At 32.6% G+C, this 27389-nt stretch overlaps 1 protein-coding gene across 2 annotated transcripts in view; it reads right to left on the bottom strand.

Annotated features, from left to right (window-relative positions):
- LOC129958756 (heparan sulfate glucosamine 3-O-sulfotransferase 1-like) overlaps positions 1–27389 on the bottom strand; it is a 55297-nt gene that overhangs the window by 2724 nt on the left and 25184 nt on the right. The window contains exons 2-3 of one of the 2 annotated variants that reach the window (XM_056071422.1): positions 24462–24709; positions 15731–15885 (exon numbers count right to left, since the gene is read on the bottom strand). In XM_056071422.1, the coding sequence (XP_055927397.1) occupies positions 15731–15885; positions 24462–24693 (387 nt within the window). In that variant the 5' untranslated portion in view covers positions 24694–24709. Of the gene's footprint in view, positions 1–15730; positions 15886–24461; positions 25051–27389 lie in introns of those variants that run through there. The other variant, XM_056071423.1, reaches the window with a different exon arrangement.

Raw genomic sequence — 27389 nt, 5'->3', positions numbered from 1 at the left:
TTAATTCCTGTATTGATGAGATGAGCTTCCGAAGGATATTTGCATATCTAGAACTAGTTTATCTGACATCGTATTTTGTGAAAAGACAATGGATGAAAAAAGAGAGTTGATTTCCAAACAAGTGTTGCATTAGAGATGAAAATGAGTTCATTCTCGTGAACAACGAATATTTTGCACGAATATCTTAGAATGGTTCCTCTTAACAGCTCTCTTCGACATGTTCTCTTTGATCTATCGGTAAAAGATCGCCACACAAAACCTTGATTTGTCGACATGTTTGAAGTGCGGCAGATGTATGATAACTGAAATAAACGTTTCAAGATAAAATGCTTTACGATTGGATGTGGCCTTATATAAACTACATGCAATACAACCACATGTTCTTCCCCGCTGGTCGCGATTAGAACTCTTTATTTATTAAATTTGAAACCGCATACACAGAAAAATATGTGCTTCAGGTCTGGCCCAAGTAGAGTAGAGTCTTTCTGTCCAAACAGTATTTGATTTCTTAAACTTTACAAATTATTTATTTGATTCAATTACGAATTATTATGGCGAATAATTTGCTTGCTTGAATGAATTCCTTTTGGTTTTAGAAAAATACAAAAGATTTTCCAAAAATGAAAAGGCGGATCAAAAAGATCAAAGCTAGTGGAATGTGTATACTGAAATGGCACACAGAGAACGCTTACATGTTTGGACACCGTTGGGACAATAGTGTTCATTCTATACTACCACTTGCTACTTATTCAACTGAAAGTCATTTTTCTGTAAGATTATCTTGCCGGATTTGATTTCTTATAACAGTTCAACTGAAATGACCTCGATGTTTCATATGGCCGCGAATGGGTCACATTTCACAAGTAAGAATTTTTCATCTAACGATCTATGATCGTCAAAAGAAAAGTTCTTACAAGTGTCGATTCCGATGAAAATATAGACCACATTTACAGCTGCATTTGAAAAGCTTTTTTCTTTTCTAGTTTATGTAACTATTCCATGTGAATGTTGTATTAATGTTGATCACCTATTATTGTTGTCTGCTTCTTTTTGCACTGCTCATCTAGTTTAAGAATAATCTGAAAAATTATGCTTATTGATTAACTAGTGCCCAGTAGCATAGTTCTTTATTTATTGATGATTAACTAATTAATAATTATTTTAAAATGAACACAAAACTGCATTTAAACGAAATAGGTGATCATATGAACTGCACAAATTATGAAGATGGCAATGCTTTGTATTATAGGGGCTTATTTGGCATTTGAGTATTCTGCACTTGACATTAATGTGAATTCTTAAAATGACTAGTTTTCATAAAAATGGCGCTTGATTGATGATTTCAAAAAAGATAAACACAAATGGAAGTTGCTCAAGTTCTGAATAACTTTTGAAATGTAACATCAGGAAATTAGAATCGTTTCTAAACACCTTTATTTGACTTTATATATTTCATATTTGTAAAGATTAAATTTTGTTATCGCTTTTACATCCACTTCTGATGTCCTAGATGCATGCGAAATTTGATGTCTGGGATCAAACGTTCTTCTATTAATGTGATGTGGAAGTTTGGAGAGTTACTGCTGATTCAGATATCGTCTTCAACATCTGATTACGATTCAAAACTGTGAAGTTTGTTCCAAAATAACCTTAGTGTTGCTTCAAAACGGGCCAATACAGCTAAACTTGATCACTAGAGTTCGGTGCGCTTATGTATTCTCGATGACAACGCACAATACTTATCTTTTCAGTGTTTAATTACCAGTTAGTTTAAATATTTTCTGGTTCCTACAAGTGACGCCATCTGCAGCGAATTTGAGAAATTACTGATTCACAGACTCCGTTCTATTAATAGAAATAGATTATAAAATAAAAAATGAAAATTGATTAAAACAAAAAGAATCGACTTTTTTTAAACAATTTTTTAAAAAGTTTTTTTTTTTTTTAATTCCAAGCAGTGAATCAGTTAATGGATAGCCTGGTCAAAGATGACCAAGAACAACAATTGCAACCAAAGAACGTTTTCTTTTGATTCGAAGAATCTGTGAAGCGACTCTAACAAAAGTCGTTTTACACTGTAGACTTGCCATTTTACTGTCGCATGGAATCTGTACGAGATTCAACTTCATTGAAATATAAGGTGTGCGTAAATAAAAGTTGAGAGTGGTTAGAATGCCATTATTTTACATTCTCTAGTAAATGGTTATGTATGTTACGTTAATGTGAATAAAAGAGAGAGAGAAACAAGAAACACTGCGACTTTTTTTAAATATGCTCAGAGAGATTAATTTAACTTTTGTTGGCTAAAGAAAAAGTGGTGGCAAAAGTGTATGTATCCTAATTCAGTTTTTAAATGATGTGTAGTAAATGATGTTGTGACTTTTACAAACATAATTGAGTTCAGTCACACAGTCACTAAGTTTGATTGCACAAAACATGGCATATGAGCCATGTTTAAAAATCAGTACATCATTAGAAAATCACCTTATGGGACTACACTCAGTCCCATACATATACAGCTGAAATGTAAACATCTTCTGCCATCAAAAATTGGATTACTGCACAATGATCCTTTTCCTTGGTATGACGTGACTTATTTCATTTCAGTGTTTTATATCAGCTTTCACCTGGCATCAATTAAAATTCTAATTAAAGAGCTACAAAAAATGCAAAATGTCTCGGGTTCTATTCAAAATCCGGTTTTGATTTTGGGATTTGTATAATCAGCAACACACATGCAAACCGAGGATTTAAAAATTTCATAAAAACGTTAACAGTAAATCTTTCTCCAAAAGTTGCAATTTCACTACATAGAATCAACTAGAATAATAGGAATTGATGGATTAGCTCAGCGGTTCTATTGAAAGCTGGCCCAATACACACACAAAACCCAAGCAGCGTGTAAGTTATCAGCTGATAGTGACAATATGGGAAAAAAATAAGGGGTCGGGATACGGAAAGACATTAACGTACTCCATCAACACAAATTGCCCATTAGAATACATATTGATCAAAGGAACTTTCCTAAACGATGAAATGTCCTATTTCTTTTCAATATTTTTGTAGCTGGATGTTTACTGTCATAAAAGTACAGAATAATTCGGGCTAAGATGGCTAGAAACAGCTACGTAGCAAGGACCAGTTAAGTTGCCAGCCCTGTCCGATGGAAGTGGGCCTCTTACAGATAAGACAAAGTGGGCCCTTAGTATAAGTGTGTGTGTGAGAGAGAGAAGAACCTTCTCAAACAAATATTCGGCACCTTTAATCAAATAAATGAATAGATTTGAAAAAAAATCGACATCTTTGGAAGGCCTGAATTGAAGCAAGACCTCCTTCTGCTTCTCTTTTTTTACTCACGTCAAGGCAGAAGACCTCCATTGCATGAATATTGAAATTCTTGTGCTGACTAGAAGACGTTTTGTTTTTCTTTTGGCAGCTAGATTTCACTTTCATGCAACTAACAGCTCAGTTTCATAATAAAGGAATATCTTTCTTATTCTAAAGGAAATGAAACTATTTCTTACTATAAAACGATTAGAGGCCCATCTGTGAAAAGGAAAAATCCTACACTCTTTTTTTTTTCTTTGATTTATGTATTTCGAAGCGCTTATGTTGCAGAAAATGTAAAGCCGTGGTTTGACACTAGACTCAAAAATCCAACAAGCAGAACTGTTAGCAATTTGTATTGCGGTAATATAGATTTTGAAGAACAAGGCCAAAATAAACATTTTCACGAATAATATAAGATAATCTTCTGTAAATCTAAATTTGTATTAGATGTAGAGTTCAAAAATGAAATTTTTGAATCCAAAATCTTCTCACTTTCAGTTGTATCAAAGTAAATTCTAAAAACTTAGAAAATGAATGAGAGGACAAAAAATTTTGATGAGATTTCGGCCAAATGTGGTCATATATTAAAAATTCTAGCCCTTATTCTTTTATGAAAAGAGTTTATAAGTAATGCATTCACAAGAAATTTAATGAGTTTCGGATTCACTTTTCCCTTTACAAGCATGCGAGGAATTATGTATCCAAAGATAATAAGTGATAAAAATTTAACTCTTCCAGATAAAAGTTTTTTTCATGCTTATTTAGCTTTAGTTTAGTCAACAACCTAATAATTGTTTGAGGTAATTTGCTGTGTAATGTCGATTACAATTATATTTGTTTATTTAAATCGGAATTCTTGTTTCCGTAGATCTTACCTTTAGGAGCCCAGCTCCTTTAGATGAATACGTATGTACCAACCCAGAGGTACCCAGGCATTTTGTCTGCTCCCAAAGGATTTACTGCCTTTATTAAATATGGGTGTCGTGTCTTCAGCCATCCCTCTTTCAATTTTTACTCCCTAACTTTCTATTCTCTTTTAAATTTCGTTTCAATTTGATTTGAGTCTTTTGTTTTGACGTTAATAAACTCATCTTTTGGTCGTTCCCAGCCGTGCACATGCGGGAAAGTTTCTTTTGCATTTCCTTTGATCCAAGTTTTTCTGTAGGATAATTCAGAACAGTTTCTCATGTATTACTTTATAAAACCCTCTTAAGTATGGTCAGAGATGTAAAAGTGCAAAAATGGAAAGCTACTTATTGAAAGTGTTAATTCTCAACAACCTATCTGGATAATGGATTTGAAAAAGATTGGCGAAGATGAAATTTCCCGAACTCCCCATTTCTCATTGAATAAAGCAAAAATTCCAATTTTTGAATCGGAATTTCAGCCCGATACAGAAAAAGACATAATGAAGTATTTAAGAGATCAAAATGTTTCGGTAGTTAAAAAAATATTTATTCTTAAAGGTGATCAGTTTATCCCAACCAAACGCTTAATTTTGATATTTAGTGATCAGTCCCAAAAAGTGTTCGCATAGCATATATAAACTGCCCTGTTCATCCGTACATCACAAATCATTTGCACTGCTATAAATGCCAGAGGACATTCAATTCAATCTTATCAGGGAAAGAAAATATGTTGGTATTGGTCACACCAGCTATTCTTGTGAATCTGCTCCTTTTTGTCCTAATTGAAAAGGAGATCATCTTGCTTACGCCAGATCGTGTTCGCGCTAGAAAGATAAAAAAGATAATCAGGCTGTTAAAGTGAAACCGAATGTGTCCTTTGGGGAAGCTAGAAAAATCGCTGCAGATATAATTCTAAAAGCTGGAATCTCTTATGCATCCTTAGTTAAATCTTATTTTTGTATGTACATGTAAACAGGCGAAAATATCCTGTTACAGAATGGACGATGACACGGTAAACAACCAACAATTAATCGAAATTTCCGTTAATAATTCAGAATCTAAACCACCATTAATAACATCCAGCTTCTATTTTCCAACATTGAAAATGAAAAACAAATAAATGATACATTGAAATCAAATTTGCCATCAAACCGATCTTTTCTACCTAAAATAAATCAAAACCTTGAAAGTGACTCACATTCAAACGAAAGCTAAGCAGCAAAATAATTATTTTACTAAAAGCATCAAACAAATTACGCATTAAACCCTTGATACGAAAGTTACAAACAAGTTGAGAAATTTACGAAAGAAACTAAAGCAGGAAAAACCGGATCTCAAGACAGAGACAAGGGGACCCGAAATTTAAGAAAAAACATGCATATTAAAAAAAGACCTTTAAGCGTTACCTGAGAAAACAAATAATGATGACGATGTTGATATAGTCAAAGACTTTCCGACAGCGATATTCTGTCTCATGTCTCCTTGCATTCGTGCTCCTTCTTAAATTACTCGTTTTTGAAAAATATTTTTGGCCTTTAATCTCTTTCCATGGATATCAAAAATATTGTACACAATATTATTAGAAAAATATATATATTGTGATAATATGGCATGGATATCAAAAATATTGAAAATAAACATCACCTATTTAATTCCTGTTAAAATCAAAATCGAAAACTATAGCATGTTAAACAAAGACAATATGCAGACTAATCAAGCTGTGAATAGATTAGTATTACTACATTCGCAACATTTTCCATGCTTTTGATACTACACTACAGATACAAATACATATTGATATAAAAATGCTTCTAATAATTTGCGCTATTTATATTACACTAAATCAAACTCTCAATCAGAATGAACTCGGAAGCCGACTCCCATTTATTATTATGGGAGGCCCTCATTCGATTTGGGAAAATCGAGATACGAGGATTTCAGATCAAGAAATTTATATCAGACCATAATTTATGTCTGTTAAATTCTTCTTTTCACACATTCATGCAGGCACTAACAAGAACTTTTTAAACTCTAGATCTTGTGATATGTTCTCTATCAGTCTTTCTTGGCAAAATTCAAGTTCGGAATCGATGAGGATTTGCATAATGTTGACCACTTTCCGATTGTTTTGTGTCAGTGCTAAAGATGTAGCAGTTCCTAATCAAATCCCACGTTTCATTTATAATAAAGTCATTCGCATTTATTTAAGAATTTTTTTGAGTTAATCAATGATATCGTTCACTTACAGGACATAGATGCTGAGGTTGAAGCCGTAGTAAGCAATATTATGAGACCTGCAGAGGCATTTATTCCAAGAACCTCAGGGAAACTTAAAAAATTAAGCAACCATGGTGGAATGAGCGGTGTTCCGAAGCCATTAAGGCCTAAAAAAGATTGGAATCGATTTCGAGGACATCCATCTCATAGCTTTCAATCATACTAAAGTAATTGTTCGGCGAGTGAGATAGCAAAGTAAAGAAGAAACATTTTGGAAATATGTACACTCAATTAGAAGTAGGATTTACTCGAAAGAATTGTGGCAAAAAAAAAGCAAATTCTGGGTGTGTCAAATATAGAAAAATCACTGTCCATTTTAAATGAAAACTGACAAATTTTATTCCGTTTCAAAGATATTGCAAATGTACATGGAAAAATATTTGTGGTAATCTCTGGTGACAAATTTTATCCTAAAGATTCTATTGCCCCCAAAAGAGAGGAAGAAAAAAATAAAGCCGAACTTCGAATCATACTCCAAGGAACATTACAACACTGATTTCACTATATTGAATTTAGAGAAACTTTAAATAATCCGCATGCCTCATCTCCGGGCCAGACGGAATGCATTATTATATGCTACAAAATCTAAGTGAAAACCCTTTATATTTAAAATTAACAATTTTTAATCGAATTCGGAAACAAACAAGTTTTTTGACATTTGAATAAACAACATTTTGAAGAAAAGTTTTTGTAGTTCTTATTATTAAATCTTGAAAAGATCCACAAAACCCATCTAGTTATTGACCCATAATTGTAACTACACTCATGTCCATAAATAAAGGATAATGCAAGTTCAGTAAAAGAAAGAGTCAGAAGCAAAACAAATGTGCTTATTTGTAAAGCCTATTTATTAAACAAAAGGTAAAGAGCAAAAAAGATGCTATACGTTTGATATCATTAACAAAAATTGCTATTTTTTTCCTCCCTGGAGCAAATAACCAAAAAAAAAAAAAATATTTACAAAAATCAATATTACATGGTTGGTATGATGGTTAATACATAGTATGTCTCCCAGACTATGCAATACAGACCGTACAACGCCTAGGCATGCTGAGTATTAAATTGTCGATCTGATCTTGGGGAATATTACATACTCTTCAAGCAATGATCTCCGAATTTCCGGTAGACATGTAGGAGGTGGTTGACGGACTGCAACTCGTCGGCCAAGCATGTCCCACACATACTCTACTAGATTCAAATTCGGTGAGAATGCTGACCAGTCCATAAGGATGATACCCTCCGATCGAAGGCATTCGTTTTCGATGTTTGCACGGTGAGGACGGGTGTTGTCATCCATAAACACGAATTCTGCGCCCATGGCGAACCGAAACAAACATATATGTTGTTCCAGAATAACGTCCCGATAGATTTGGCATGTCATGGATCTAATTTGAACATGCAGGTCAGTTCTGGAACCCAGAATAATTCCTCCCCAGACGAGCTATCCTGCACCACCGTGACGGTGTAGTTCAATGATGCTGTCTTGGTGGTAACGGCTACCTGACGCTCTCCATTTCACAGTCCGGCGAGAAGCGGACTAAAAGTTAAACCTGGACTCGTCGGAAAACATCACACAAGCCCACTGTTACGGTATCCACAATGCATGCTCTCTACTTCAGGATAACCGCAGGTGACAGTGAGTTGCAGTAAGTGGAACACATCTGACAGGCCTACGAGTTTATAGACCAATCTGCCCTAAGCGTCTGTACTTGCCTTGAAGCGTCTGCCTTGAATCTGTCGTACCAGTTGTTGAAGAGAGCTGACGAGACAGGTCTGATGCTGGACTCCGTCTTTTTCTTTTGGCAGTAACTGCCAAATACTGGTCCTCATTCGGCGTTGTAACTCGGGGGCGATCTGTGCTGTAACGTCTACTCACATTACCATCATCTTGGAATCGTTGCCAAACTCTGAAGAGGATACTCTGGGCGATTCCAAGTTCCTCGTATAATTCCAGCTGGGTACGCCCACATTCCAGACGGCCGATAATTCTAGCAAGTAAAAAATCATCCAAATGTGTCCTTTGTGTCATAACAATGCGGTTATTGCAATGAAAGGCTTATAAAGAGCTTGCGAAAAATTTTACTGTATTCCTTGCCTGTATTATTCTTTGCCTGTATTCCTTGTACATGACTCTCCCACACTCTTGTCATTGTGATGTACTATCGGTGTCATATGGTGGCTTTCTACAATTTGCATATGATTTTTGAAGATGTGTGTAGTCATTTTACGAGTGATATATCTATTTGCGATTTCCGAGTGACTCTGATTGCGATTTCCGAGTGATCTATTTGCGATTTCCGAGTTGCTTATGCAGAATCACAGAAAAAATGGTAAATAAACGTTTGGTATACATTTTAGAAAAGAATGTCCTTTTGAAAATAGCTTCAGGTACGGCCATAGTACCCCAGACAACATTTTGCAATTGGAAAAGGTGATTCATGATCTTTTGTGACGAAGAAATATTTAGTTTCGAGGTATGTTTTTGACATGGACAATGCCTATGATGGAGAATGGAGGCATGGCATTTTAAATTATGTTTAAAATGTAGGATTCCATTGCAAACTCCCTATTTTTATTAAAAATTTTCCTTCGACAAGGCAGTTCGAATTGGTGATGTTTATCAGAGGAGATTTATCAACACGAGGGTGGGTCCCAAGGGAGTGTTTTGCTGGTGGTTTTATTTATTAATTACAATTAATGCAATTATCAAACAATTGTCCCCTTACATACATTAGTTCGCCTTATACTGATAATTTCCAGATCTATTGAGCAAGTGCTGAAATAAATTTATAGAAAGACAACTTCAAAATAGAGTGACAAGGATGTTGGAATGGCAAACAAAAACGGATTTGTTTTCCTTATTGATAAAACTAAATATATGCACTTTTGTAGATGATGTGATCAGTTCCAGAGAATTTACTGTATGATAGTACTGTCCCGAAGAAAAGTTTCTGGATGTGTTCAGATCTCACCCTTATATCACAGGTTGCAACAAAGCACTGGATCTTTTAAAAGTCATCTGTAATAAAACATGAATTTCAACTCTCTTCAAAAAATTTATAAATCCTTGATTCTTATAAAGCTTGATGACTGTAGTGTAGTTTATAGGGCTGCTGCTAAGTTAGTATGAGGGTCCTTAGATAGTATACATCATCAGGTTCCTCGACTTATTTCTGGAGAGTTTCATGCATCTGTATTTCAAAGCCTGTACGTCATCGCAGACGAACTTTCACTGAAACTCAGATGCGAAAAACAATGTATGAAATATTTTTTCTAAGTCAAATGTAATCGCAAGCCTCCAATGTATGACATAATACTGAATTTAATTTTTGGTGTACTATATGCAAACAAACCGTCTTAGATCCCATCGTAAGGACATAGGATAAAAACAATATTAAATTATCTTAACGTTGAAAACGTCATCCCCTTATCAGCTGTTCTCCATGGAGCGATGTTATCATTTGTACAGTAACAGAATTGAATAAGTTATCGAAACAAGAAACTTTCCATTTTATTTATTTACAATTATTATCAAGAGTGTTCTAAAGACTTTAAATATAATAGACGAATATTATATTAGATGAAATTATATTGGATGAAAATAATGGTCAGTGTATACAAATTCATGGAATTGTTTAGAGGCATTTTTGAAAATTTCCATCCACTTATGTATAAACTATATAACTTGTAATTAAAACTCTTGCACCAAAGCTATAATATTTTAATTTGCTGGATTTCAGAACTCATCGGAATGATTGGAGACAAAGCTGAATAGGAGGCCAATAGAATTCTATGACCACATGTTCTGCTTCCAGATATTGATGGTATTTGGAAATGCGAAATTCTGGCCAGAAATCTGAGACGAACAAATAAGTAGTAAGCTCCATTTTATTCAACCCTCCATCGTTGGTTTCAAAATAGGTTATTTTGATAGGACGTAAAACTAGTAAGACTACGTAAGTTTCATACTCATCAGCATTTACCTAATTCAACTCAATTTTACTCAACAACATTTACGTAAGTTCCAATTTACTCCAAATGTAATGTAAGTCCATCCTATTTTAACAGAGAGTGAAAACTTTAAAAATTGTAGGTTTGGAGATGCCCATCCTCATTTGCTTGAATTATTGGGCGATCCTCTTGATTCTCATTTCTGGCTGAAATCGGCTTTGAATGAATGAATCGGCTGAAATGATCTAAATCGTTACCCCTGTGATATTTCATTATTTGTTTTTCTAAAATCATAAGCACATCGATCATCTTCACGCATTGATTAAGGGCCAATAACTTAAGATTTTAATTGATTAAATCATTACGAAGGCTACAGATATCACATCAGATTAGTTGTTGTAGTATATGCTGTGTAAATGTCATATGCAAAAGACTGGGAATATATTATTTCCAACATTCAATTCAGTTGTAGTACTTGATAAAATTTCAGCGCTTCGCCAAAAAATAAAATAGCATTTTATTTTTAACAAGCAACACACTCAAAATGGCGGCGAATTCCTATTTCGCTTCCGAAATTCGCTGCTTTCGTTTAGTTCCCGTACAAATTCATCAACAAAGGCGGCGCTACAATCGTTTACCAAACTTCGAAGTGAGACCTCTGGATCTCTTTCTCTGTGGTCACAACAATCCGAACACAATGCGCATGCGTGAATTTTCAACTCCAGTTACGGTAACGCAAATGTGTGAATTTTTCTACGCCAGTTGGGGTAACGCTATGCAGATTAGAAATTTTAATTTCCTTTATTCTGTTTTATTTTAATTCAAAAGTACTTCAGAATGAATCTGAACAATCGATTAATTAACAATGTTTAATTTGAAATGCATCAAACATTAAGAAAATAAACAGAATTGTTTGAAATAATCGGCCAAAAAATGTTAAGCCTAGCCTCATTACTTTTGGGGAAAAAAACTGAAGCCTTACTCGTTTGGCGGTGGGGAAAATGAAAATATTTTTTGGTCGGGAAAGTTAGTTTTTAATTAATAATTAAAATTCTAATTAAAAATTCAAAAAAAGGAACCCCAGGTGCACATTCCCGACCTCCAAGGTATACATGTACCACATTTGGTAGCTGTAGGTCAAACGGTCTGGTCTGTAGAGCGCCAACATACACACACACACACACACACACACACACACACACACACACACACACACACACATACACACACACACACACACACACACACACACACACACACACACATACACACACACACACACACACACACACACACACACACACATTGCGCTTTATATAAGTATAGATGTTAGAAATTTATTTATACGAAATATTATTACACAAAAAATTCTTTTATTATCTGAAACATATATTTTAAGTAAAGTGAGAATATCATTTGCACAAAACGATTTTTAAATCTTACAGCCGCTTGAAAAAATTGCTGATAGTACAATGATTTTCAAGAATCATCAAAGACTAATTTTTTCCGTGAAATATTAATATTTTTTTATTCAAAATTAAGTTACATACTGCGAGCTGCAACTCGGAGGCAGATAAAAGAAATGCTCAAAAATATTTACAATAGTTGCATTCCATAGTAATTGCAACAATAAATATAAAATGATATGCCCTAAGTATGAAAAATTAGTTTTTAATTAATAAGGAATTAATTAAGAAATTGCTACGAAACCTTTCTTTATACATTATAGTATTTGCAAACAGAACTGCAAAATTTGAAAAAAAAAATTCTATAATTTGTTCCATTGCCTGTAAGTTATTTTGGGGTGTATAGGAGGAGCAGTCTAACATTTTATAGTGAATAAATCTAATTACCTATTTATTTGGTTTTGAATGTAGTATTTAAATTAATCATCGTTCTAAATTTTTAGACGACTAGGAATGCTTTGATGTTATCTGAAAGAAAATCAAATTTAGTTGAGAAAATTTTCCTTATCCGCAGTCTTCTCACAACAGTTTTATTTCTATCCGAGTATTGTGCTTTCTCTCTATCTCCCAAGAAATAGTGAATGCTAAATAAAAAAAAATCATTTAAAATATGTGCAGATCAATTTAATTATTATTGTATTGAAATGATTTTTCAACTATTTTTATTTATAAATGTTAAAAAATCTGAAAGGACGGGCTTTCTAATGACACCATTAGTTATAAGGCTGTGAATTAATGCCATCTTGCCTACTGAAAATAAAATGTAGGAACTTTGCAAGAATAACAGTTTTTAAAGAGCCTCATTAAGCGCATTCAAGGCGGAAACACCGTAGTAACCATAGTAACACCTACCCTATGTTAATAAATATTTTTTCTTTCTTTCTCGAATTCTATACAAAGAAAAAATTTGGTCATTGCAAAATTGTCCAGTCTCGAGATTTTAAGAACTTTAAAGCTCATATCTTCCGACATTGCCCGTATGTATATAAGGAGGATAATTAAGAAATGAACTCCTTAGGAAGTCTCTTATAACAATAAATCTGTATCAAATTTTGAATAGAATATCTTCAAAAGGAATTCTAATAATTCGTGTGCAATTTGATAACTACACGAATCTTAAGGAAGAGATATATTCTATTCTAAAACTCTATTCATATCTGTTATTTTGTATTTTCGCTCGAAATACCAGAAAAATAAATTTCAGTTTCATTAATTATCGTTAATAATATTCAATATTATTTCAATTCTTATTTATACATTTCTTTCAGTCTGCAGTTATAATGAATACTCTTTCTCCCCCTTCATTTTCTTTGTAATCATACGGAACGCAGAAAAAAAAAATGATTGCAAAAATGCATTTTAAAATGAATTCAAATTTGAAGGAACTAGTAAATTCTAAATTAAAATACTTTATTAAAAATAGTCTTCTTAAAAATCTAAAAATAATAATTTTTACTAACTAATAAATATTGAAAATGGTTTAAAAGAGCATTATTCAAGTTCATTCAATGCAGAAATCTTTATTATGCAGTCTAAGATGCTGCACCCCAGTAGAATGATGTACAAACAGTCGTGGTATGAATATATGTACACATATACATACAGTATGCCCACTAAGTCCCATGCCACCCTCTTACATGCCACCCACGGAACGGCTGTTGCTATATTCATAAAAGCGGTGTCTAGTATAATAAAGTAGACATGCGCTCCTGAATGATGGCGCCACCTGGTGGAAAATGTGGAGATAGCATTCTTATCTCGAAATTAGAACCATATGGGTGACTCACAAAGATACAGAGCATCATCGATTTAGCATGAAATAACAGTTTGTGGACATTAATGTGTAGAATAGAATTTTTGAAACGCTCATTTTTTTAAAAAAAAAAATAGTGATTTTTTACATTGTGAAGTAACAAAACGATCTGAGGGGGGAGGGGGGAAACGGGTATAACAATATACTTTTATTTGAAATGTTCAAACTTCTCACCGTCAGCTGCAATACACATTTGGATCCTCGTTTGAATTTCATATTGCATACGTTGGAGTATAGAGAGTGACGCATGGACACAAGCGTCTGTAATGTGCCGTTTAAGTTTTTGCAATATTTGTGGAGGTATCACATACACCTATTGTTTCAGGTATCTCCACAGGAAAAGTCCAATGGAGTCAGATCAGGCGAAAGGGGAAGCCAGAATTTGAAACCGCCATACCCAGTTATCTGGTTCCCGAATTCCGGAATTCATACACAAGTGATGCAATTAATTTTAGATGATATTTGTACCATTTCAGTATTTCTGTATTTATCTATCCATACTTTGTATATCAAGATTTACTTTTCATTCATTCATAATCACATTACAAATTATTATATAATGTTAGTACAAGGTAATTACGAGAAATTAAATACATTTTCGTATAATGATTAGATATATTTCATAATATTCTTGATTTTATTTTGTTAGAGAGGAGGACTAATCACAAAGTTGATATGTAAGCTTTCTGTTGTTTAATCTGAAAACTTATCTCCTGAGGCATCTTACTGACTGAGATAGAATTTCATAGAATGTTGAAACTGTAAATTGCAATCTGGCTTTAAAATTATTACAGTTCGGAAAAAGGATAAAATTTGAGTACAGAAGTTTTAGGAAAAGGTACAGTGGAAAAGTATTGGATTATTGATCAATTACTGATCTCTAGATAAGCTTTCTAAAACATTAACATTACTAATAATCATTGAAATAATTAAAAAGTCTGAAAATTCCCTACCTGTTCAATTAGTAAAGAAGAAATAGTGCAGCTTTTGAAAGTGTGGTTTCCCATTTGTTACAAAATGCGAGGGAAAAAATCAGTAACCTGTGAAACTTGATGAACGTTTGAGAATTTGCAAAATATAAGGTGTGCTTAAATAAAATAGATATTTTTGATGTAATGGTGTTATTTTAATTGGATTGGATCTGTAATGGATTAATGTGTTTACAGATAGAGCGTGCAGTGATCCCTTCCCTATCCCCCAAGGCCAAAAACAAATAATTAGGCCAGAAATGTGATGCTCAGTTTCTTTTTCGAAGAAAAAAACAATAACTTCCACTCATTGATTAAATGGAACTGGGAGAAACAGTTAACACTGAGCAGTGTGTTGCGGATGTTAGTGTAACACGCTACAAAGAATACAATAGCCGTAGAAACAAGCGTTGAGAAAAGGGACAGAACTGTTTAGGACTCTAAAACATAATTGGTGCAGTCCAGATATCTTCTCATGTGATTGCGTAGACGTAGACAAAAGAATTGTGGTTTTTATGGCGCAATTGCCTTTACACACGATCGACTAGGAGCCAGATAGAAATGGTTTGTTCAGAAGTAAAATGTGACTCCCGTATTTTTGACTCACTGAAAGTCTAGAGAGTAACCATCTCCTCTCACCCTACACGGAATCTAAGAATCAATGTCAATAATAACTATGTGTGGGAGTCGAAGAAAATAATTAAAATATATAATAAAAATAATTAATATAATTAATACAAGCGAATAGTAATTAAAATATCCTTCAGTTAGAAGCGTCGATTACTAGTCATTCGACCACATTTTAGATAAAAAAAAAAAAATTTAAATGCGCATATTATGTAAAAGCTCTTAAGTATAGATCTTATATAGAAAAAGAAAGGCTTTCAGAAAATAAAATTATTTGCAATTGAAATTACAACATATTTTTTTATCACACCTTGTCATAATTCCTTTAAGAAATTAGCTTCAATAATTTCACAAGGGGGATAATCTCACTCACTGAGAAATATTGCTTACCTCGTCCGATGCTTTCTGAATGGATGGATGCAAATTAAGGAATTCCAAGAGCGCTCGAGTACCACACTTTCGTACGCCGATAATAATGCACTGCGGAAGTCGTCGCTTGGTGCGAGGGAATCGAACCCGATCTCTCATGCTTTCCACTGCCTCCTCTAAAACACAGGAAACAATGAATTTAATAAAAATAATTTTGACTTTCATTAGTGTGCTATAAAATAGAATATTTTATTTTTATTTACTTTCTACTTTTCAGTCTTTAATTTATAATCCCTTACTATAATTACGTGTAGGAGTCCCTTACAATAAATATTTTGGAAACAATTTTTTCACTTTCGTTATCAGATATTACCACTGAAAACGAAACTGAGAAAACTAGTTTTCTATTTGAACTTTTGTATTGAATGAAAATTTGCTTGAAATAATCTATTAATTACTAATTAAGTTCTAAAAATGTTGGAATAATATATTGTCATTGAGACTACATATGATGTACAAAACGTTAGCACATCAGGAGTGAGTGATTACGAAATTCCAAGTTTTACAGATATGAAGTAGTCAAGCTAAATAATAATAGAGTACTTCAAATAAAATAATACTTTATTTTCCACAATAAGATCGGACACATTTTAAGCAAATTTAAGAATACCAAAAGAGAAGCATTATTTTATAAATTTCTGCAAAAGTTACGAGAACTTTTTATACGATTCGCTATTGGCGTTTGCTTAGTACATGAAGGGTCACCTTTCTTTTCTTAATGAAAATTGCTCAAAGATGTTATTCCAATAAGACAGATAAAAATGTTGTATTATAATTTAAAAAATTATAGCAATACTTCAAATAAATATAACTAAAAACTATTGTATTTTTTTGGGGGGGGCAGTCAAAATTACTAGAAGCGTTGGTATAATTGTAAGCCAAATATTTGTATTATAACCTAAACTTATGAAATCAGGTTTGCTTACAAACTGTTAAAAATAAATTTTAAAAATAAATAAATAAATTTTATAAAATAAACAATAAATAAATTTTATTGTTAAATTTTGTACAATAAATTTGCATTGATATAGATATGCCAGAAATGGAGAATTTCCTTTCTTTTTTTATTTCTGTTTATATCATTGAATTTTACCATTAATATGAATATTTACTTGAAACAGTCACTTAAAATTGATTAACTAAGTCATTTGGTGACAATTAATAAAAAAAATTGAAAAGGGGGGAAATTAATATTTATAAATCGTTTTAATAACTGCACAACATGAATAACTTGAATAAATAGAGTGAAAAAAATTAGAAAGGGGTTAGTTAACTAATGATCAATATATTTTTTTATTGCTTTAAACTTTGAAAAGCAGAATCGGTAGTGATTATCGAAATATTTTTTTTAGATTATAAATTTTATGCTTATATTTCGAAAAATTTTCCATGTTGTAATCTGCTATTTTAATAACACTTCTGTATTGATTGTATTCTGTAGTTGATTGTTATTACTCATCTGTCTGAATTTTTGATGGACTTACAAATCAATTTGAACCGCTTCCATAATCCTTTAACAGATTCTGATATAGGCAGAAGGCAGCTCAGTATGGCATCAGGTTTTAAGCATATTCCTGGATGACCAACCTGTTGGTTACAGTAGTAATGTTCCTTCTGATTAGATTTCCCTTTCTCCTCCTTCCGTACTGACATGTATATGGCTTAAAAGAAAGAATGGACAATTCGAGGCACTTATTTGATGTTTGTTGCTCTAAGAGGACAACACACTTTTCTGGAAAACTTCACTGAGGAATTTCAAATTGACCCGCCCTGAGGCATACGGATGAATCTGAATGACGCAACAGCATTGGTGGGAATTAAGATTGAGTCCGAAGAGTCCTCATCGGCCAGGATACAACTCCTACCCTAGGAGGCATGTCATTGGTAAGGGGTAACTAGCCTCACACTATTTATGTACCCACCTGAGTGACGATAATCAACCACTATACGAAAGCTTCTCATCTCGGTGAGAGGAATTTCTCTGGAGAAATGTATTTTTCTTCTTATAATACCCATTTTATAGTAGATGTTGAAATTTCTTCCATCTAAAAGTTAACGTATTTCTGATCAAATTATTCCCTTTTTTTTTTTTTGAAATAGATTTTTGTTAATGTTGATCAGGGATTTATAACGACGTGTTGAAATACAAACAGGTGAAAAAGGCATGAAAGGAAACAAATTTATCCTTTCAGCATTTTTGAGATTTTTTTTTGTACCATAACTCCCACCAACAAACTTGAAAGAGTAGTTAGAGAGCTTGGCAAACATTTCCAATGGAAATCTTAAAAATTCGTTGACGATAAATAGTAATATTTGTATAATACTTTGTTTGAAATTGTAAGCCAATCATTGTTGGTAGATGCAATTTAAAGAAACTATTTTTGTTTTCTGAGGGCTTTATTTTACTAAAAAATGGTGAATGTTCAATTCAATGGTTAGTAAAATTAATTAAAGAAATTGTCAAAGTAACGGACTTTCATTTCACTCTTGAAGAGATTCGGTCCCCTTCCTGAAAAAAAAAGCATTGCTATACAACGAGAATAAATCTGGAACATCATCCTGTTGATTCGAAACTTTGGTGCCGAACGACAATTTTGATGCCAAAACCCTCTAATAAATTTTGTTTTTGCTTGCTTATCAAGCACATGAATAGTCAATCAGTAAATTGATCTAAAATTTGATATATATTTACATTTCACGTAATAAAACGTCGTTGTTTTAAGTTTCAAGCACGCTTCTCGATTTTTATTTGTTAGTTGACTTCTAAATTTACTTTTTATTATATTCATACATTAGAACGCTTGCTCACACGAATATGTCAATCCAAAGATCGTCAGCATTCTATATGCCAACTTCTTCATCTCACTGTGGCATTCTGGAAGACTATTCTATGCGTCGAATATGAGGGCCTGAACGCGGAACTTCTTTTAGAGCTGTCCACTTGTTCTGCGCGAACTGCATGCATTTATGGACCTTTTGAGTTCTGTGAACTTGCCACTCCACAAGTCTTTGATTTTCAAATCCAGCAAATGCATTTGAAGCAATCCAGCATCAATTCCAAATGGATCAATGTTGATCTCATTTGTATTTGTGTTGAGAGGATTTACTACGAATTTGAGAGTACTTTTGTTTGTTTTGAATTGCTCGAATCTCTCAGAGAATCGATACTCCGTGTTTTTTAAAGTAATGCTGAAGTAATTCGTGTCAATAGTTGCATTGGTCTCATCGCGATATTGCTCTAGATTTTTAAAATGACGTAATTTATCGCTCTCCATGTCTTTAACAACAGACAGAAATGAAATGCAATTGGCTGAAAGATAAACATGGTCACGGTGTCTCATCTCTAAGAACAAAACAATAGTTCAAATTTATCTCATTACGGTCATGTTAAGAGTAGAGATTTGTAATTAACAATTATGTTAATAGAAGCTGTTGAGAGATTAGGTACTTAAAAATATATTTCGTTATTTTTTAAGGGTTTTGATAATAAATTATTAATATTTCGTATGGACTTTCGTATGGAAAGCCGCAACTTTGCATTAAAAGAACTGCAACTCGCGAGCCGCAGGTTGCCGACCCCTGGCCTAAAATAAAGAAGAAAAAAAAAAACTTTTTCGGTTTTGATTACAGAAGATTGGAACCTTTTTTTTTTTTTTTTTTTTTTTTTTTTTTTTTTTTTTGTTAAAAGTTAAAATACCAAAAATATTTTACTGAATATATATTAATGGAACCGATGAATCATTTAAAAATTCAGATCCCGTAATTTTTTTCATCAGTACATTTATTGATTGAAATGGTATAAAATACAATTTCTTACGATATTCCAAACATTTTTGCAATTGAAAGTTTATGCCTATCTCCAACGTTTCAGAAATTAGTAATTGTGCCACCATTACTTACCAGTAAAATAACATCAATCAATACTAGTTGTGTGTACACATAGACATACTTGTCTCAGTAAACAACTCATTTAATAATTTTTTATACAAGAATTAACTCAATTTTTTTAACATATTGATTTCACTTCGAATTCCTTCTTTATTTTCCTGAATTATTCTTCCTCTTGAATCCTCAGTAATTCTTTATTTCTATTGAAACAATAGTAGAGCCAAATATTAATCAGATTCAATATATGCTCCTTTTCATCAATTTGGATGCATGATGATGTTTACAGGATTAAATCTTATGGATGGAACTTAAGTTAATGATGAAATTGTGTAGGGTTTCTGAAAATGATTAAACTAACTTTATTATTAATGCAATAAGCAAATTTAATTTAAAAAGTAGTCTTTTAAATACTTAGTGTGGTAAAAATAGAATTTTATTATTATGATCGTTTTTCACTCTTATTGTTTAGCTTATAATACATTATCCTAAATATGGCATAATCTACAAATCAGCGTGTTTACAAATTCACAAAAAGTATCCAAATTTATTTCAATTAATCGATTGTCTATAATTAAGTTGCGAAAATATAAAAATATTAAAAACCCACAATTACACAAAATTCCAAAACGCAGACACTTCAGGAAATGAGTGTAAAATCTATTATAAAATTCAAAAGCAAACATAAATGAACAAGTTAAATCAAATCGAAGTATGTGCTTACAAATTAGTAAGGCTCATTACCTTAAATTAAACCATTTCGTCAATGTTTGCTCTTTTTTTCTTCTTCTTAATATTTGCTATCTCATGTTTCATTTTCTTCCTGATTTCTCCTTCCGAGAAATGATGCCCTTTTAGGAAATGCTACTCTTTCAGAATCACCTTATTTTCGACACTGATATATTTGAGTGAGGAATTATAATAGAAAAAAAATGTCTCATTATCAAATGCTGAGTTTTAATTGTTTTTTATTTAAAGTCATTTAAGTAATATCATTTTATATTTTGATGCATTCTTTCTTTTATTATTTGTTATTATAGAATCAACATTTTCACTACTCATTTCATTTTCCTCCTTATGTGCTGTTATTTTTCTTATTTCGGGTATTTGATTAGTAAAAGAATTTTAGCAAAAGTTCTTCCGACTATCCTTACACATCTTCTGTCAAATGATGGATTTGTGTTTTGGATATATTTTTTTTACCTATCAGAAAGGACGTATCGTAACAAACTGAATAAATACAGTGGATATGACAGTATATTCTAATATCATCTGCATGTACAGAGTATTCGGAGAGATAAATCAAACTTATTTGAAAATTTTCATCAACTGTTTATTACAATGTGATGCAAAAGTTTAGACAAAGGCACAAAATATATTTAATCAATTTTCCTAACATGGCTTCGGTGTAATATGCTACATATTCAATATTATAACGAAAAAGATGACTTTAACATTTTGCATACTATAGAGAAATTATAAACCAAATTAACATTGTCTCAAAAGTTTGGACACATAGGAAATTAAATTAAAGTATGCAAGATTTTAAAAAACCTGATTGCGCATCCACTATTGTTGATTAGCTCATAAATATGAATTTCCATAGGAGAAATTGAATCTTACTTGATTTGGGGTTCGATTTTGTACTATAACATTCTCAATAGATATTTTAAGGTGACAGATAATATTCGGAACTAAATTTTGGAAAAATTGGTTCTTTAATGACTATTTATTATTTTTAGATGCATTGTCATTTATAAACATGAAAATGATGAAGAAGTTTTTTATAAATATTTTTTGATAAGCATGAAAATCTGTAGAAATGAAATTTGACCCAAACTGTTAACACGCCAAGCCATATTCCAATGTCGCAATCGTAATTTTCTTTGCACACAAGTTATAGACAATAATGATCTATGAGATGACATGAAATTTTAAGAGAGATTTGAAATGAAAGTAAAGTAAGGGGGAAAATGCGTGCTAGTATACATTTTTTCCTATTAATTTAAAACTGAGTTTGTTATAAGCAGCTATAAATCAAAAAGTATTTCTCCAAATGCAAAAATTTTGCCTCATTTCATAATTTGAAACCATACTGTAACTTTGAAGCAATTATCTCTATTGGGTTTACATACATTATGTTAATGGAGAGAATTTTTTATGAAAAACGAAGTTTTGTAAAAATTGCAGTTTAAGATTTTCTTTGATTGAAAAATTTAGTTCTTAGTGTCATAGGAATTTAAAATTTCCCACAATGATAAATCTGACCTTCTTTTTTCTTATTTTGAGAGAGTTTCTTATTCGGTGGATAAAAAGTATTTTCCGTTGAGTTTTTGCTTATGGCAGAGGATGCATTTTGGAATCCTAAATTCGCTGGTTTTCAATCATTGGCAATTAATTTAATCTGTAACTTCTAATTCTTAACTTTAAACTATTAAACATTTTAATAGAGTTTTTGAATAAGTTAAAGGCTTTTGTGTCGTCATTGTCTAAATTTTTGCATCCAATGTATTAAAAATATATTGACAGTCTAATATTCACACATGTCTAATTGAGACATTTTCGCTTCATTGTTAAGAATATAAGCAGCATAGTTTTCTAAATAAATAGAATACGTTCCTAAACTGATGTATGAAATATTATTCTGAAATAAGATTTTCAACAGAAAATATCATGCTGAGAATATAATAAAATTTTAAGTACATGAAAGGATTGAAAACCAGTTAAGGCACCGATTGTTTCAATTATTAATTGTATTTTTATGAATAAATTATAGCACAAATCTCCAATTTGTAAGATTGTTCCAATTCATCATTGTAAGAATTCTAATCATTTTGTCCCTTACATTTTTCTCTGTGTGTTAAGGCAAATTGAAATTTAAGGATATTTAAATGAATAAACTATTAATTTGTCTTCAAAATGGAATACAGTTGAAGGTAAAATTATTTATTTGAAAAATAAACATTTTTTGCACAAAACTAGAACGACTTTTAACTAGAAAAATTTGGAATCAGATACTTCAGTATGTGTCAGCTCGAATAAATGAACAAATATTTGAAATTTTACTACCCATATCAAACATTTCCAAACGCATGGTGAATGGAAGTACAGGGTGATTATAATTAAAGTTACGATTTCAAAAATTGATAATTTTAAAACTACTGATCAGAATGACTTAATACTTTTGCCGGACAATCGTGAGGGAATGGAATTTTGTTTGGGGAAGGGGAAAAAGTTCCAAAATGCGCCGATAGATGTTCGAATTGTCTGGAGATATGCGAATTACTTATACGTAACATGCGCACCGCAGACATAGCTGCTATAAAAATTCAGAGCACCAGCTCTTTGCCTGAATGCTTCATCATGACTCTGATTATGAAAGATCGCGCTCTGCTCTTGAAGCTTTTTTATAACAACGATGAATGTGCACTTGCAGCTACCGAGAAGTTTCGGACATTAAAATACATAAAATCGGGTCTAATAATCACATATAGTCTAAGAAAAATGATTGCTAAATTCGAAGAGACGTGAAACGGGAGAGAGGAAGGAAACCAGTTTCAGCTGCAGCAGTAGAAGAAGTGACTACAGCATTACAAGAACAGACTAACAGTGATGCTGGAATCAACAGCGCACTGGGAGTTACCCGAATGCTGAATATGCCGATCAGCACGGTACGTAAAGTTTTACGGAACATCTTGCGCTGTTTTCCATACAAGATAATTTATGTGCAGCAGTTGCTACCTTTTGACCTTGAAGCACATGAATCTTTTTCACAACGATTTCTTGCCCGGATGAATGTGTGCAACGGATGGTCATGGAACATTCTGTTGTCTGACGAAGCCCACTTTCATTTGCATGGTTCTGTAAATACGCAAAATTGCAGGATATGAACGACCGAGAATCTGTTCCAGCTACAGCCATTACCTCTTCAGTTTGAAAAGGTCACTGTGTGGTGCGAAATAACGACAGCGTTTATCGTCTGTCAGTTTTTCTTCGAAGAGATCACACCTGCGGATCCCGTTACCTGCACCGTTACTGGAAGCGGTATGAAGCACTTTTGCGTAACCAAGTCCTTCAGGCACTTCAGCGGCTTCAGTGTGTGGAGCGCACAATATTCATGCAAGATGGCGCTCCTCTACACATTGCTACTCCTGTGAAGCAGCTGCTGAGTGCTCATTTTGGAGATGATAGGATCATAAGCCACCATTTCCCAACAACGTGGCCGCCCCATTCCCCCTACTTAAACCCATGTGATGCCTTCCCTCTGAATTTGGAAATACCTGAAAAATGTTATTTACAGCTGGCGGAATGAGAATCTAGCAGACTTGAAGACTTGAAGACAAGCATCACGCATCACATCCATTATATCAGTGTATTTACCCTCCTATTTGTTGTACTTCCAATTAGTACGGAACAAGGCGGAGAGCATATCGAAGAACTTATGCCTTAACCACTCATCAGTAAAGTGTTTGTTTCATGTTTTTTGTCATTTTCACTGTTGTCGCTATAAACATGTATTCTTGTCTTATCACTAAGAAATTTTTAGTAAAACCCTGAACTCTATTGTTTCCTTTTGGCTAACAATATTTCTGTATTTAAAGAATTCATTTTTGGTGTTTCCCCTTAGAGTGCCATCTATCGACACATTTTGGAACTATTTTTTCCTTCTCCAAACAAAATTCCATCGATTTACGATTGTTCTGCTAAAATATCAAGTTATTCTAACCAGTAGTTTTAAAATGATTGATTTTTGAAATCGTAACTTTAATTATAACCACCCTATATATCAGTTTGACTGTTTACTTACCGTCCGCCCTGTAAGCGTTCCCTTTGTACGAATCCAGGCAGAGCAAGGGTGTCCGTGGGTATCCGAGGAAGACTAGGTGCAGAGCGAGGAAGAAAGACGTGAGGAAGGCCAGGAGGCAGATGCTGTAGAGGCGCCCCCGCGACACGTGGCAAGAGCGCTGTAGCGGGGATTCCTTACTCAGGAGACCCCAAGTGTGCACTGCCAGACAGGACACCTGTCTCTTAGAGGTCATGCTTTCCTCTACCCACCTGCAAAAATCAAATCAATCAGTTCCACCGCCCAAGAATAAATGACACAGATATGTACTAACCATTCAAAAAAGTTAATGATTGCCGATGAGATAAGCCTTTTGAATTCATTCATTTTTGCAAATTGAAGAGAAACCTACCGTCATTTTCTCTCTAAATTTCGAGTGACTGCATCTTAAAAGCAACAATGATCCATCGTGCATGGGTGAGGAAGCGTCTTTGGAGGATGAAATGAGGCCGGACATAGAATACAAATATCGATTGGTGCCTGGGAGATCGAACAGATGCTGCCTCCCCACAGAAAAAGGGCGACTTTTCTTTTTAATAGAGATAATGAATAAAGGACATAAATTTGCGAAAAGAGGATTTCAAACGCATTTTTTCCCTGACGATAACAGTTTTCCTCTCAACTATAGATGAGAATACGGTTGATTTTCCAGATATAGTAGGATAACATTTCATTCAAGTCATTTCTTTGTTATACCTTTCGATTGGATTTGTCAAATGAAATCAAATTGACACACTGCGATTTTTTCAAAAAAGAGTCGTTTGAACTTTCTGTGAAATTCAGCGAAGTCTTTTTTCCCTCAAATGTTTACAGAGGGCAAATTGAGAGAGAAAAACGCTTGGGTTGACACTCCTCTTTCCTCATCCAAATTTCAGAGTAGGACAGCAATTCGATGCTTCTTTTAGAGGGAAATGGATGCGTTTCTACTTGTTGGCAGCTACTAGACACATTCATTACACAGAATAAAGATGACATGAATCGGTTTTGATTATTTAACAAATGAATTCAGTGAATTTTCGAACTATTTATATAAAATTTATATTTAGTTAATTTTTTTTTTAAATGAACTAAATATTTTTTACTCGCTTACATATAAGCACGATTTGCTTATAGGTTTGTATATTAATGAGGGATTTTTTAATTGATTTTCTCCCTCTTTCTGATGTTTTAGAGTTTTGAAATTTTGTACAGTTTTTGCACTCATGATGAAAATATAGCATTTCAATATTTTCAGAGCTTAATCATCAGTGAATAAATTAATTTAATAAGGTTCAATTGCATAAGATTTTTGCTGGTGAAATAGTGAGGCAAATTGATTATAAAATGCCATAACATTTGTAAAAATGAATTAAAAGTAAAGAATTAATCAAATAAAAATTCTACTTTCTTGTCACTAATAAAAATTTATTTTAATAATTTTATTTTTAATGAAATTAATTTGTATTTATTTATACTATAATTGATTAATTATTATAAGAAAGTGAGTTTATTATAATTGTTTTTATTATATACATTTAACTTTGTCATATAGATTTATATCATAAAAACAATATTTATGTGTAATACAGAGCAAATGAATAATACTACATTGTCAAAATTAAAATGCAGATGTTTTAGAAACATAAGGAGTCAATATTATTTTTCATAAACAATAAAAAATACTGAGCTAATCGAAATACTATTGTGACTGTAATATTTTTTTTACTTAGTAGTGATTATTTTCTTCTAATTTGTTGTTTTGCATTTTCCTTTCTGTTAAAATGGTATATCTCTTGGTCCTAATTTCAGGGGATTTTCGGGTTACGAGGAATCATTATTAGACTATTGTCTGCATTTCCTTCACATAAAAAATCCCTTTCTTTGAATCCCTGCCTGAGGGTGACCCTTGAAAAAGTCTTCAGGCCGGATTCTTGTTTATATATTTTTATTTGGTTTTTTTTATTTTCCTGTTAACTTGATTTTAATACTTTGGTTTTTTTCAATTCATCTGTGCTGCAGTTGCGCTCTCTAAATACTATGAAGTTTTTTTTTCCTGTTTCTTTTTTGGTTTTAGTTTGAATAGGAAATAATTTTTAGTTGCGATTTCGAAACTGTTTTGTTTCGTTTTCAAACTATTTCTTACTTTAGATTGGTGACTGTAATAATATATATTCACTGATTTGTTACTTCTTAAAATTTTAGTGTGTTAGTAATATTTAGTTTAGCACCGTTGTCAGTATTATCATTCTAATTACAGATAATTATTGTGTTGATTCAACTTTTAGCTCATCAGACATAGTAGAGTACTGTCTACCTCAAATATTAGCATCTGGAAAAACGTCGAAATGATTTGTCACAAAGACATGCTGTGCACGTCAGCAGAACTAAAAATGACTGAGACTGTTTGCCGGAACAGAGTTGACAGCCGAAAATGAATTCATTTAGAAAATAGAAATATTATTCAGATTTCTATAAGGTATCGGTTACTTTATGTGTGGACTGTTTTGCCTTCTGTGAATAATTTGTCAGCGCAAAGGCTTAATGAAATAATAAGCTTATGAAAGATATACGCTTACTATCAAAATAATAACACAAAGGAGAAATTCGATATGATTACAAGTATTTTTTCAATTCAAACTAAAAACTCACTGAAATGTGTCATTGATTTGATTCTAATGTTAATTAGAATTCATCGGTTCCAAGAAATATCGATTTCGCATCTAGATTTATTATTGTAAATTGTTGTCCTGCAATAATAACCGGCCAGTTTATTATTGCAGGTTCCCATATATTTTTTTCTATTCAATTTCAGCGTATGTTCTTCCCTTTAATAGTTTCGTAACAAGCAGAATAAAATGCCCTTCATCCAAAAAGGTTAAGAATGCAAAGGAATACACTATTTTCGAGATTAAC

The sequence above is a fragment of the Argiope bruennichi genome, chromosome X1 (genome assembly GCF_947563725.1).
Source record: "Argiope bruennichi chromosome X1, qqArgBrue1.1, whole genome shotgun sequence".
NCBI lineage: Eukaryota > Metazoa > Arthropoda > Arachnida > Araneae > Araneidae > Argiope > Argiope bruennichi.
Note: the sequence above shows the minus strand (reverse complement) of the source record. Positions and strands in the feature narration are given on the sequence as shown.